Source organism: Empidonax traillii, unplaced genomic scaffold, assembly GCF_003031625.1.
Source record: "Empidonax traillii isolate 1590-97213 ecotype Southwest subspecies unplaced genomic scaffold, ASM303162v1 scaffold295:size639837, whole genome shotgun sequence".
Lineage (NCBI taxonomy): Eukaryota > Metazoa > Chordata > Aves > Passeriformes > Tyrannidae > Empidonax > Empidonax traillii.
The window spans coordinates 606,212-619,669 of record NW_020955488.1 but is presented as its reverse complement, the minus strand read 5'-3'; the positions used below and the strand labels follow the sequence as shown (position 1 = coordinate 619,669).

The following is a 13,458-nucleotide window of genomic DNA, read 5'->3' as shown; positions in this document are numbered from 1 at the left end:
CTCATCCACAGTGAAGCACTAGCTAAAAATAGAAATATATTTAACTTCTAAAATCAGAACCAAACAGATATAAAATCAAGGTTTAAGTTCTTCTCAGAGTACCATACCTATTACTCAGTCTTCTACAGAAGTTTATCTTCTGGTGAGGTTTTGACCCTTCTTTCCATATGTATCAAGTAAACTTTTTCCATCATGGCCCAAAACCAACGTACCTTCTATCCAGTAACTCTCATGTATTTTATATCAGACACGCTCTGATCGCAATGGGTAATTTTTTCCTGTTGCATACTTAGAAAAATGTGTAGCTGTAATTCTGTATTAAAGGTCATTCACTTTCTACATTGTTGCTTTTACAACATATACTGAACATAGCTTCCCAGAACAAGGTAAGTTAGGAAAAGTCAAGCATCTCCTAAATAAAGCTGACGGTACAACGACGCTTCCAGGGAAAAGCTGCATGGGCTTCTGTGCATTATCCTGAACATAGGAAGGAACAACATAGCATTAAACTAATTAAGTGTAGAGTTCCCTTACTATGTCCAATTGCAGAAACAAAACAAAGGAATAAACTTTGTTTTCTCAAATGGAGTGGCTGCCTTAACCAGTGCTGGCCTTTGGTGCAGACTCAGAACCGTCAGTTACAACTTTCTTCTCACGTCTCTCAAAGGGCAGTGTCCTCTGAACTGAGAACTATGCAGTGAACCATATTATGGAGGCATTAAGAATTACTAGTGGACTAGTTTTAAATTGCAACTTATAATCAGTTAGTGCCAGAAGCAAGCCCAAAGACACTCAGTCTAAACAACACAACTCTTTGAAATTAAATAACTACTAAAAGCCAAACATTTTTAGTTATTAAAATATATTTTTAAGTTCAAATTATTAACAATTAGAGTCTGTTAAAAAATAACTTTTACATAAGTTCAAACACAGCCCCCCTTTTTTTAAGAAGCAGCAAGAGAAACAGGCTATAACTCAGACATCTTTGTGTACTGACACAGTCATTCTTAAAGTTACTGCTCTGGGGCAACCAGAAAAACGTCAGCAGCACTGTTCTTAACACTCCAGGCTAATATTCTTCCCCTCCACCACTCTCTTTCCCTAATTCCTGTAGACAAACTGAAAGTTTCCAAGCTAAGAAAAAAACAAATCTAAATTCCTTTCTACTGCTTTTAAACACTCGTTTTTCAGACGATCCACATGGTAACTCATCTTCGTGCATACACTGAGCAACTGCTGTTAAAGGCAGCTTTTCCACAAGACTTCAAAATTCTCACTCGTGGAAAGGAAATGAAAAAGTAGAAGTGCAAGTAGTACAATTCATACTAAACTACATTTTTCATTTTAAAAAAGTTCCAAAAATTGAAGGTGTTCTTATATTCTCAGTGCAGCTATTTCAGGTGGTAGGAGATGTTAAGATGATCATGTTATTCTGTGGGGAACAAAGGATTGAGATCACTAATGTTAATACATTAATTACTTTAATATTATAAACTCTATTTTCATTGAATCAGTTGAATACGATCAATATAAATAAGGTATTTGGTCTAAATTTTTTGGCCCACCCAGAATGCAATGTTGTCTCATTAAGCAAAAAATACATATCTCTTGGCTCCATTTTATATCACAGAGACTGAACAGAACAATTTAATTGTAATAATTAAAAAACCCTGCTGAGCCTTGGCTGTTTTAGCCACATAGAATTTCTTTTTTTTTTTTTTTATAAATTGTGGTAGTAAAAATTCCTCTCAAAATTGCAGTAAACCACTATATATTATCAAAAGATTAATGTGATAAGTAAGCAGCTGGCATTTACTGTAAGTGACAAAATGATGACACTCATTTCCATGCCATATATATTTCTTTACTTTAAAATGTGCTTCATACATTTTCTGCTCTGGCTGATACAGTCTGTAGTTACTGTGCATACTTACAGAATGCTGAAAATAAAACCCAGTGTTAACTGGCTTAGTTTTATGACACACAAAGTAGCTTAAAATTGACTGACCATTCAAGTCGTCAGTCCATTCTAAATATTCTTGTTAGACTTTCCAAATCTTCATTTTTGAAATGCAGTTCTTCCAGCAGCGTGGTCAGGAACTGTGTGTACATTGGGCTTGTCTGAGTATTCTTGAGTGGAGTAGTTTGTGACAATCTGGAAAAAAAACCACATGTATTTCATACAGAAGAGCAATTTTTCAGTGTCTGATGTAAAAAACCAAAGCTTGTGTGTCCAAACAACTGTACTGAAGAAGAGCAGTGTATACTGTCACACTTGATTCATTCCAGTAAGACTGTAGATGTTATATAAAATGTGATCCACACCAAAATATGATTTTTTATTAAGATGCAGTGAAACAAAAAAACCTAATTAAGAAAAAAAAAGAGTGAGTAGTTTATATGCCTCTAATTGGTTGTATATTCATGTTATTTAATGCAGATAAACAAAATTCAGAACGAACAAAGTGCAAAACATTATGCAATTACACATATAAAAGGAAAGATCTGTCATTATCTTCTTCTTTACCAAAAAGCTCCTAAACACTCATACAGTAAAAGCTGTATACTTCTTTGCATGAGTGAAATATAAAAGAGCCATAAAATTCTGTTTAAAATAACCAAGAATAATATTTACAGTCACGCACTGTCAAAGTTCATAAAGACTTTCAAGAAGGTCACTTCCTCAGCCAATTTTCCCCAGCTCTGTGTGCCATAAACCACAACTCAAGAGTAGCAAATCCATTTTGCTTTGTGCCAAGGTTTCCTCAAACACAGAGAAGCCTCCCATAGAGGCATTTTGGATTATGGTGAATTTTACTCGATGCACACGGGCACGAGACATCAACTAAATCCTCAAACCAAGGAACAATTTGAGTGAGTAATCAGAGCAATGTGATTTCTCGGTTCTGACAGTGTGTGTGTTCGAGCAGTGTAATGGAGAAGTTGGGCAGTTCTACCCGAGCTGGCAGAACAGAGCCCCTGCTCACGGCCTGCAGGTTGGTTTTTGCATTCTGACACTTTATCAGCGGGGAAGCAGAGGAAGTGCTGATAGTGGATCAGAGTAACCATTTCAGAGTGTTAGTCTGGAGACAAGGATAGTGAGAGAAAGCCCCAGAGATGCATTATTGCTGGTCTTCAGTTCACCCTTCTCAGAATTAAGTAGGTTGTATATGAGAAAAGACTGGTGGCAGGAACAGTCATGACTTCCTGAGTGCTGGTGCCAGGCAGCTGCAGCATTGTCAACCACTCTCTTGGCAATGATGTAGATTTAGATACATTTTTATCTGAATTTTCTTACTCCTGCCATGGGTTTATGAAGATGTTAACAAGGACGTTATTTTTCAAAAAGATGTAATACTCTAAAACTAAAATCTTTATACAACGAAGCTCACACACTTTTTTTGGAAACGGCAGTTTATAATATTACATAGTTTCATGAATTACAAACATATCCTAAAGGTCAAACCGTGTTTAAGATACTCTGTTTAAAGAATAGCTACTATAGCTCACACCAAGAAAGAAAAAGGTATTGCTATTGTTAGAGAAATTGCCAGGCGTTAAGTACTGAGGAAGGGAACTTAAAAAAAGAAAAGACATTTTAGCTGTGGATCAATTTTTTCCTTACCTGAGCTTTGTTTAAAAACTAATTAAGTCACTAATTATCTCATCAGCAAGAGACTAAATCAACAAGTAATTTCAGAAAGGTGCAAGTTTCTAGCAATTTGTTAAAAGTTTGCATCTTGATGGGACATGTTAAAAAATTATGAATATATGTACAAACACTTTAATCTTGGAAAACTATGTCCTTTTGGCCTAACTTTTTTAATTTGAAAAGCAGTTATTGTTGAGTACTATTCTACTTTTAAGTGGCTCTTGGAGCAGAAGCAGAAACTTTTGTCTGCAAAAGGAGCAAGCACAAGTTGCTAATTTGCATCAAGAGGTAAGTCACATGCTCTGAGTAACACTGGTCCAATGTATATTTGAGGTACTGCACAACAGAACATTTAGGGGCTACTCAACTGAACTAAACCTTAATTGTATGCAAACAAGCCAGAACAGCATTTGGGATCGGTATCTCCAAGTCACTGACTGCTACTATGACCCTATCTCTGAAGAAACTATCACGACTAATTCAATTTAATGATACACACGATTTCAGTTCAAAGATCGTGGAATTCCCTTGAAACTCTGCAGCATCTTCAAAAGACATAGAATATAAACAGGAAATGGGATACTATGGACCACAATAAAAACAACTACTGGCTTTGGCAACAATGAAAAGAAAAATAGAAATTTCGCTTTTCTGTTACTTCTTTCACATATTGCAACATTCATCTGGAACAAACTTTTGTGAATGAAGTCAAATAAAAATAGGAAAAGCTAAAAGATGAAGTGATTTTAAAATAACCACCTACAGAATTACACAAACATAAATGTTACAGTCCAAACTCATACACCCATTCTTCAAAGGCTCGCCTTCAGCACACCCGTTAAAAGGAAATGTTCATGCTCAGATCATGGAAAAGTAGTATATCAGAGCTGATGAAAGTGTCGTTTCCTGCACACCCACTTACACCATATGGTAAACAGGTATTTGTAAAGTTTAAAAAGTGTTAAAAATGTCAAACTATATCTGATTGATAAAATTTGTATTTGCTGGCTATTCCACATATGTTACATGTTCAAGAAAAAAGCCACAAAGACGAAATTCATGTGAAGACCAAGCAATTATCATCAAGCTATTAAATGACATCTGGCTACCGCAAAATGTTTACATAGTTTCAATGCTTCAACTCAAGACCCAAGCTTTCTGTGAATTATTTGCCTTACAAAAACATTTGACAAGTATATTTTTAAGATCATCATAACCAGGGTGACTGGTGACTACTCTTTCAACAGAATGATGGAGTTGAACTAATGAAGGGTCACAATGTTTCCTGAACACTTGTTTCAGAACATGGAAATGAAAGAGGATCTGGCAGCAAATACAGGTAGCAATTTTTTCCCCTTCCCCACCAAAATCACACACACAGGCACAGATTACTTCATATGTGCTACAAGGGCCAACAAGGCTCTGACTGAGGTGCCATCAATAGACTCTTGCTACAGGTCCCTACCTGAAAGGAAGTCCAATGCATTTTTTGGTCTGTTTGGACAGTTACAAATCAGACTATGGCTATGAGCAATCTGTTCCTCTCACCCTGTGCAAGCATTTCAGCTGAAGATCTGGTAACATGTACTATGTACACTTAACTAAGACTAAAAGTGCTTACAAGCCTCCACCATCATTTCAGGTGATTCACCACAGCTACTGAAGGGTCTGGGAGATCAATCAGCCGTTCCAGCCATGTGCCACTAGCACGACTCTAAAGCACTTTTGCTCCATTGCTGTGACAAAGTCACGTCACGTTGCTGACAAGGACCGAGCCAGGAGAAATACAAGACAAAACCAAACTGTGCAGGAGACACTCTGGGGAGTGCCAGGGATCATTACCTGATAGTACTGCAACAAAGCATTAAACAGAATTCTATCTGAATAGAAAAACTCTTTATAATAAAAGTCTGCCAATATTCAGACACAACTGAAAAACATTTTAATGGAAACTCTACATCAAAGTGCATTGCTGGGATTTGGTAAGGACTGACTAGCAATCCCAAGCTTCTTTTGTGTGTGTGATCAAATGGCTCTGAAAGCAGAGCAGCTTACTGAAGTCTAAGCCTGTAATTCAAAAGCAGGGAATAGCACCATCATGTGGGTCACAGATAATGGAAGTCAGTTTGGAAGTCTGTCAAATTTCTCTTCTAAACTCACACTTGCATGGCTATTATGAGTCAATTCCAGATTTGAAAAAACAAAGTCATGAACATAGGACAGCCCATCTTTGTGAATAATTAATTGATACTTAGAAGGATTAAGTGAAAAAGGCCATCAACCCACAAGATTTCCAGCTTTCCCCCTCTACATATTTTTTTATAAACATTTGTATTACCTCAATATCAACTGCTTTTCAGATTTACCATTAACATACTTTTCTTCCCAGCTCTGTATCTACCACTTTGAATTGAAATCACTAGGGAAATTGTCTCCAATTGCTTCTACAAGGTATAAAGCAATTGTTTTGTTTAAGACAAATGGCTAGACGGAGTCAATACAACACATGTTACACATCAGCAATAAAACTCATTGAAAGAGATGTGCACTGCAGCTCACAGACCATCTGCCTGTACACAAACTGTAGTGTTGCCATGTATCAATCACTTAGAACAGTGCTTCATCTGATGGGGTGGACTCAAACACTTTCTGTGTTGATCCATTTCATGAATCCCTGCCCAAAGGCACTCAAACATTTTGACAAAGGCAAAGCATCACTGTAATTTTGAATGTTCTTCACAATACACTGACTGCCAGCTTAAGAGTCTCTCACTTCCAGTATCTCACTGGATACAGTATGTTTGTCTAGAGACAGCAATTTTGTTGGTAACTTATCTTAAATCACGGCAGGATTTTCACAGACCTTAAATCATGATGCATCCCTCAGGCCAGAGTTACCATCAGACAGAAGGCTGATTTGAAGCATGTGAGTGTAGCTGTAAGTTAAAGATTCAACACTAGGGAGCTCAAAAAAATTATAAACTTTGTTATAATTAAGTGATTACAATCACTTTGTCTTAACACATGCTCAGAAATTAGAAAACATAACAGCCTGAACTTAGCAGTTACGTTCACAGTTTCAGTGAAAAAAAACCCACTTGTTTCTAATAACTTTAGTTTGAGCATCACTGAAAAATCTCAACATTAAAAACTCCCAAACTGTTAAAAGCAAGGACTGTCTCTAGAGTGAACATTTTCCATTAGAACATATTAATATTTGACAGACAATCTTGAACTGGAAGCATCTAACTTACAAACATGATGCAGAAGTATTTAAATATATCTTAGGAATTAAGTTTTTTATTTTAAACTATGCTAGGACTGAAAAAGAGTCATTATGATTAGTATCATTTGCAACTCCAAAATGTAAGCAGCCTCTAATCTGGGGCCTTTTGTTACCATATCCAATGGGTCAAAGAGGAAATCAGTATTCAGGGGCAGTTTTCTTTAATCTCCCCCAATTTATTCTTGTGTTATATTCTCTTAATAAAAGATAAAACACCAAAGTCCACGGTGTTGAATGGTAACAACTGGCAGAAATAAACAGGCAATTTTCTTACTGAGATAAAAAAGGCACTTCTGGTCTAGTTTTAAATATAGCCTGAAGATCCTATTCTCATCATAAAGACAATTTTGTAACTGAAGTGCAACTTATGTTTTATTTATTATTTAACTTCCTTTCATTATTGTGTACTGACTTGTCCGCAGAATCCAGCACAGGCACTTTAATTCTCTGATGGCAACAGAAACTAAATTATTCATAGTTTAAAATTTTTGTCCACTACACTTAAATCAATGCTAAAAACACCGATTCAAAATCAACGACTGGAATTCCAACATAATCCAAGTATATGGCAAAAATTAGGGTTCATTCAAAAGTTAACTTTGTTTCCACTATCTTAATTTTTTTCCTATGCAGCTTCTACAAGTCCATTCAATAAAATGATCTTTGACACGTTCATGCAAATACTTACACAAAATATGTATTTTCTTCATTTAAAGTTCACTTTCCACACACAATTTTCATATATGTGGTGTCCAGACATAAGTCAGCTTCCAAATGGGGCCAAAACTTTACTTGAGGTGTAGCCAGATGGATACAACTAACAGTAAAAGGAAAGCATTCCTACAGTAACAGGGGTTTACCTGTTTGATTGGAGTGCTTGCTAACAACTGAAAAAGAGACACTAACTTGCTTTTTGCAAGTTATTTGCATGAATAGCAGGATATATTGTTTATGCCACTTTCTTCCTCTCCCTTGGAAGTTACAGATTACTCCATCAGCTGCCAGCTGTTATTTGTAATAGCCAGCTGTGTAATTACAAAGATCCTGCAATGAAAAAGTTTTATAGTAATGTTGCACTGATACAACAAGGTACAGAAAAGGAAAAAAAATCAATTAAATTGTCCTCAAAAAATATTAAGTTGCATAAGATAAATGACCCTTGACTTTCAATGCTGGACAAATACAAAACTCCTAAAAATAAAAAAGATTTCTATTTTCATCATTAGGTCAGTAATTAATTTTACAGGCAAAGTCTAATGCACATGAACACTCAAAATAGGTCTTAAATCAATAATGTGTTCAAGGAAACCATGGTGACACACACATGGTGTGACAATTCAGTACAGCCACTTATTGCTATTTGTGTCAGATCTGTACATTCTCTACTTGAAGGCAACATGCCTTCAAATGCACACTATATATACAACTAACTATACAAAAATGGGAAATGTCTCAAAAATTAGATAAACATCTGAAACTTTCATTTAATGTAACTCATACTGTTTTACCACAACATAATTATATAATACAATTCTTCTCAGAAAGTAACTAGTAAACGGCATTTCTCACCGCTCCCATATTTCAGCTCCCTGTGAGTGACTAGTAGCACAAACACAATTGCAACAATTTCTGTTCAGCGGAGAGAAAATTTAGAACTCGACTGCTTTGTACGGCTATTTTAGCCCCTGCAATTGCAAGCATCAATTTTTTTTTTCCCCACACAGTATCACTCCTATAATGTTCTTTCCCAGCAAGTGTCGTGACCTTATATATGCACACACAGAACAAAGTCAGTTCCCTCGGCACTTGTCCAGGAAAGGAACTACACATTTCAGAACGTTCAGCAGGTGGAAAATGACATCACATTCCCTGCAAGCCTTTGCCAGCATTATGCTGAACCTGGAACACCAAGCAGTTGGCTTAAGTAGTCGGAGATCACTGTTTTTAACCCAGGCTTAGCCTGTCTAGTGAGACAGATGAGAGCCAGCACTCCGGAAATATTTTGCCGTCATGCCAGTGACAAAAATTCCAGGACCCATGATTCCTTTGAAGTCCCAGTAATAATATGTAATGGCTCTATTTGCCTCCTTATATAGTGATATTCAAGAACTCTATTTTCAAATACTTATTTTTAAATGACTACCAGGACGGCCATCAACAGAAATATCCTCATATATATCTGGTAAAAACCAATTACTTGAAAAAGAGCTAAAGAAGAAGAGGTACCTCAGCCTACGAAAGGTACCATTACAACTATCTGCATGGAAGCAAACAAATTAATCCAGAATCCATGCTAAAAATTCTCCTGGTACGAAATACCTGAGGATCACATGCCAAGAAGCTGTAGTAGCCTTTCCAGTGATGTACACCTCTAGTTTGTTTTTTTTTTGTTGGTTCAGAAACTAGCCAAATTAACATTGATTTTTGTTTTACAATGATGTTTCCTGTATGTCAAAACCACTGCTTACATGTTATATCCTCACTAATGCAGGCTGTTCCTTACAAAGTTAACTCACATCAAATTAAAACTCTGAATATAAAAGATGCAAGCGTGTGTCAAAGTCATGTTTTTCTTTTAACAGATGGGTAATGTTTCATGATAAAAAAATGTTTACATTGAATGTATTAAGATTAATTATTAATAAGGAAGCAAGTATATTTTCATAGGGCTACAGCTTCAGGATTCAGTTGCAAAATGAACAGTTTGCTCAGTGGATGAAGTTAAAATATATTTAGTTTAAAGCTAAATTTAGGGGAGCTGCTAACAGGGTGAGTTACTGATGTCTCACCGGCAGCATTAGTTCAGAGCTGTCTATATTACTATTACTGTACTACTTATTCTGCACGATGACAGGACTTCCAATAAACAAAGCTGTGTGCACTGATTGTGGAAGGAGGAAAAATATGACATTACAATACAATTCTTCTAAACATAAACCTTTTAACAAAACAGAAGTTTAAAACAGTACTCTCTCTGGGCATTTTTTCCATCTGCTTGATCACAGTTGTGGCATTAAGTTCAACAGGACGTGAATTCCCACTGACCAGGTCAGCTCCCCAATGAGTCAAGATGATGAAGCAGACTTCCAAAATCTAGCATGCTACCTTTCAGAGGCTTCAAACACAAGTGGCAATAAAAATCTCACTTATTCACATGAAAGGCAAAAATGAAGTGGCAGAGGAAAGTACTTTCCCTGCTACCATATTCTTAATTCACAAGTGTATTTGAAATGTAATCTTGCCAACGGTGACTAAAACAGAAGATCCAAAATGATGTTCCACATCTCTAGATTGTAACAAAAAAAGATTCATCAGAACACCACCACGAAGTACAATTTATAGCTGGTGATGCACTTTGCACCCCAGCTCTGCACGGCTGCAGATGTCAGTCTGAATGCCCACACATACAGCTGCTGGGAACTGGCAGATTTCTATCTCTTGGAGGGATTTCCAAGACACTTGGCAGAAAGCCATGACCTTGCTCTTCCCTTGCGCTGGGCAGCAAAACTGGCATGTGCAGAGACAGCAGCTTTCTGGGCCAACCCTCCTAACTCTGTGTAGCAGAAGTCAGGAGACAGTGTGTGCTGTAGCTCCACTCCTGCTGATGAAGCCAAGGACCAGCACTGTTAAGAGGAACCAATTATCCTGAACTCACCTCGGAGAGTTTGTGCTGGGCACACATCAAAGTTACACAGCACATCCAAGTCTCCCATTCAGAAGGCTACCAGAATGGAAAGAGACTGCAGCTGGATAGGCTGCAATGAAATCCAGGGTCACCTCCTGCACAACAGCACTACAGCAACAGGGGGGCTTTTTAGTGTCAGGAGAAACACCTTCTTGGAAACTGCTACGGTTTCTCCATCTATTTTCTCGAGTATGAATGATGAAGATATAAATTATTTTAAAGTTAGCACTGATTAATATCCCAATCAACCACCCTGAAATCCCTTACAATACTGTTCCATGTATGTTTCCTAAATATTACTGGAAATCTAGGAAGAACTGAGATAATACTGATCATGTCCACAATGTACTGAATGAGCAGCTTTGAGTGCTGATAAGCTAAGTAAGCTTAATAGAAGAACTGCTTAGCAGAATTAAGAATTGCTTAACAGATAACCTATTTGAGCTCATACTTACCAAATGACATCCTAAAATTAGGAGAGAAAAAGGTAAGAAGGTATTTTTAAATTTTTTTAATGTATTAAGACAAACTTTCCTTTATTTTATACAGTAATATAACTCTGCAGATAGATACAACACTATAACTGCATTCAAATGTTTTTATAAAAACTCTTTTTTGATTCTTGGTCCTGCAAACTCTTTTTAAAAATGGTAAATATTTCTATTTCTATCTTAATAATAAATTATTTTTCTCAGCTGAAACCAAACTTCCACCATCAGATGGGCTAAATAAAAGATCATCCAGCTGACTTGCAGAGTGACTCTTTTTCCTACAGAAACCACATACAAGTCTGATTCATATCCTACATGTATTTGTACGTTAATTTGTACATTTCAAATATTCAGACACTTTCAGATAAGAACACAGTAGTGATATCACAAAAACCTGAATTCCTCTTAAAATGATTTAGAAATGTTAGCGTTGAGCAATAGATGTGCTCTCGTGTGCAAAGAAGTAAAAACACGTACTTGAACCCAAGATTCTCCAGTTCCTGAACTGTTATCTCCAAGAGAGTAAACCTCCAGAGTACATCTCCACATGGCACATTTATCTAAAGTGGCTGCACACATATAATGATGGCTTTTGTTTAGTGATCGTGGTCATTTTGAGTTTGTTTAAATACTGCAGCCGAATGCTTATAAACTAATCCCAGAACATTTTCAAATGCTTCAAAGCTTTTAGCGGGGGAACCTCTTGCATGGGCTTTGTAGATGAAGCTGACCACAGTTCACTGGAACCAGACAGCTCAGATAAGTAAGATGAAAGCAGACATTTCCTGAAAATATCTTGAAAGCTTTCCATTAGTCTGTGCCAGGGGTATACACTAAAAACAGAAAGTGCCCATGCTTGTACAGCAACCAATCTTCACATTGCTTTCTCCATTCTTTCTTGAACTACTGTATTTGTATCTATTTATCTGCTTCATTTGCTTTTCTGCAATGTTCTTTGGGGGAAAAAGATGCAACTTCTGCATTCTGGTTTACAGTACATTATAAAGCAGCTATTACTAGAGCAGAAAATTCTGTTTAACATAATAAACATCGCAACAGGAAGAAAGAGAAATCTACCAATGCCAAAATTAACACAAATTACAATAAATAAGAAATCTGATCTACAGATAATTTTTAAGAGTCACCTACTCCATCATAGGCACGAATGCAATTGTTTGAACATAATTCTCTGGCTGTCAAAGTGTACTCTTAAAAGGTCGATTCAGCATTGCTGAATGTGCTGGTCATAGGAACGCCTCAGGCTAGATTTTCAATAAAGACTGAGACTGGCTGTTCATATTTTATACAATAATTTGATTGAATAAATCCAACTGCTCACTAGGAACATCAAACACTCCACTGCTGCGACCTCCAACATTTTATCCTTTGAGACATACAGCCACAGCAGTCCCACTGTCCCGTTTCAGGCACTTCATTTCAGAGCAATGAATGAGAGCCCAGGTTTCCTTAACAGTCAGCAGACTCAAAGACACATAAGTACTTCTAACAGCTTCTCAAGGACCAGCAGACTACGGTGATCCAAGGTTCTAATTTAAGCACCAAGATTCGGTGTTATGACTATCCATCTTGCTGTATCCTACAAGGAGTTAATATGCACACTTGTGTGAAGAGACGACAGCACTGTCACACCATAACACAAGTGTGAAGCACTGATGACACTTGAATTCAATACCTCACCACCAACAACAGTTATTCTGTCCCGAAGCTGATCACAAGAAGGGTCGGGGCACTCTGAAAGTGCACTGTGGAGTTCAGTACACCAAGTCCCCAGCACGCTCCAGCCATATGCGAGAAGGAAGTGGTGAGCCACAACAGTGATGCACAAAATGGGGTGCAAACAAAGTCCAACAGTTGCTACTTGAAACAAAACAAACCTGCCCCCTTCCATACAAAACAAAAAATACTTGAAGTCTTCATAGGGTTTTTTGAGGTATACCTTAAAAGCCATATTCACTCTGCATTCTGTAATCTCTGTTCCTGCACCCTGGGGTGCTTGTGATATGGTCTGTCATCCACCTGGAAAGAGGAAGTATTATCCTCTTCCAGGGTGTTGCTTATGCAGTTTAGTATTGGAAGTAAAATGGTCATCCTATGTCTGAAACCAGGACAAGACTGTGAATAAATACTGTCAAAACAGGACTGGAGCTCTTGAAGATCCACTTTGACTCAAGCCCCAAACAACTCCCCCATCTAATGACATTACATGTGCTACAGTGTGCGTAATCTCTCAGTACAGCTAAAAGAGAGGACTTAATAGGGTGTACTTCTTTTTATGAGAAATATTAATAATATATGATAGGTTGCTTGGCAAACTGCAGGAGAA

General features: G+C 37.1%; 1 protein-coding gene and 1 long non-coding RNA gene across 5 annotated transcripts in view; one reads left to right on the top strand and one right to left on the bottom strand.

Moving 5' to 3' along the window:
* LOC114060861 overlaps positions 1-5,443 on the top strand; it is a 12,860-nt gene extending 7,417 nt beyond the window's left edge. Inside the window, exon 3 of the long non-coding RNA XR_003571990.1 lies at positions 3,868-5,443. This is a non-coding gene — a long non-coding RNA (uncharacterized LOC114060861). The remainder of the gene's footprint in view (positions 1-3,867) is intronic.
* The window catches only part of RPAP2 (RNA polymerase II associated protein 2), a 29,377-nt gene continuing 17,281 nt past the window's right edge, over positions 1,363-13,458 (bottom strand). For all 4 annotated transcript variants that reach the window (XM_027890680.1, XM_027890681.1, XM_027890683.1 and 1 more), the window contains 2 exons: positions 2,009-2,155; positions 1,363-1,432 (listed from right to left, as the gene is read on the bottom strand). In XM_027890680.1, coding sequence (XP_027746481.1) covers positions 2,020-2,155 — 136 coding nt within the window. In that variant the 3' untranslated portion in view covers positions 1,363-1,432; positions 2,009-2,019. The remainder of the gene's footprint in view (positions 1,433-2,008; positions 2,156-13,458) is intronic.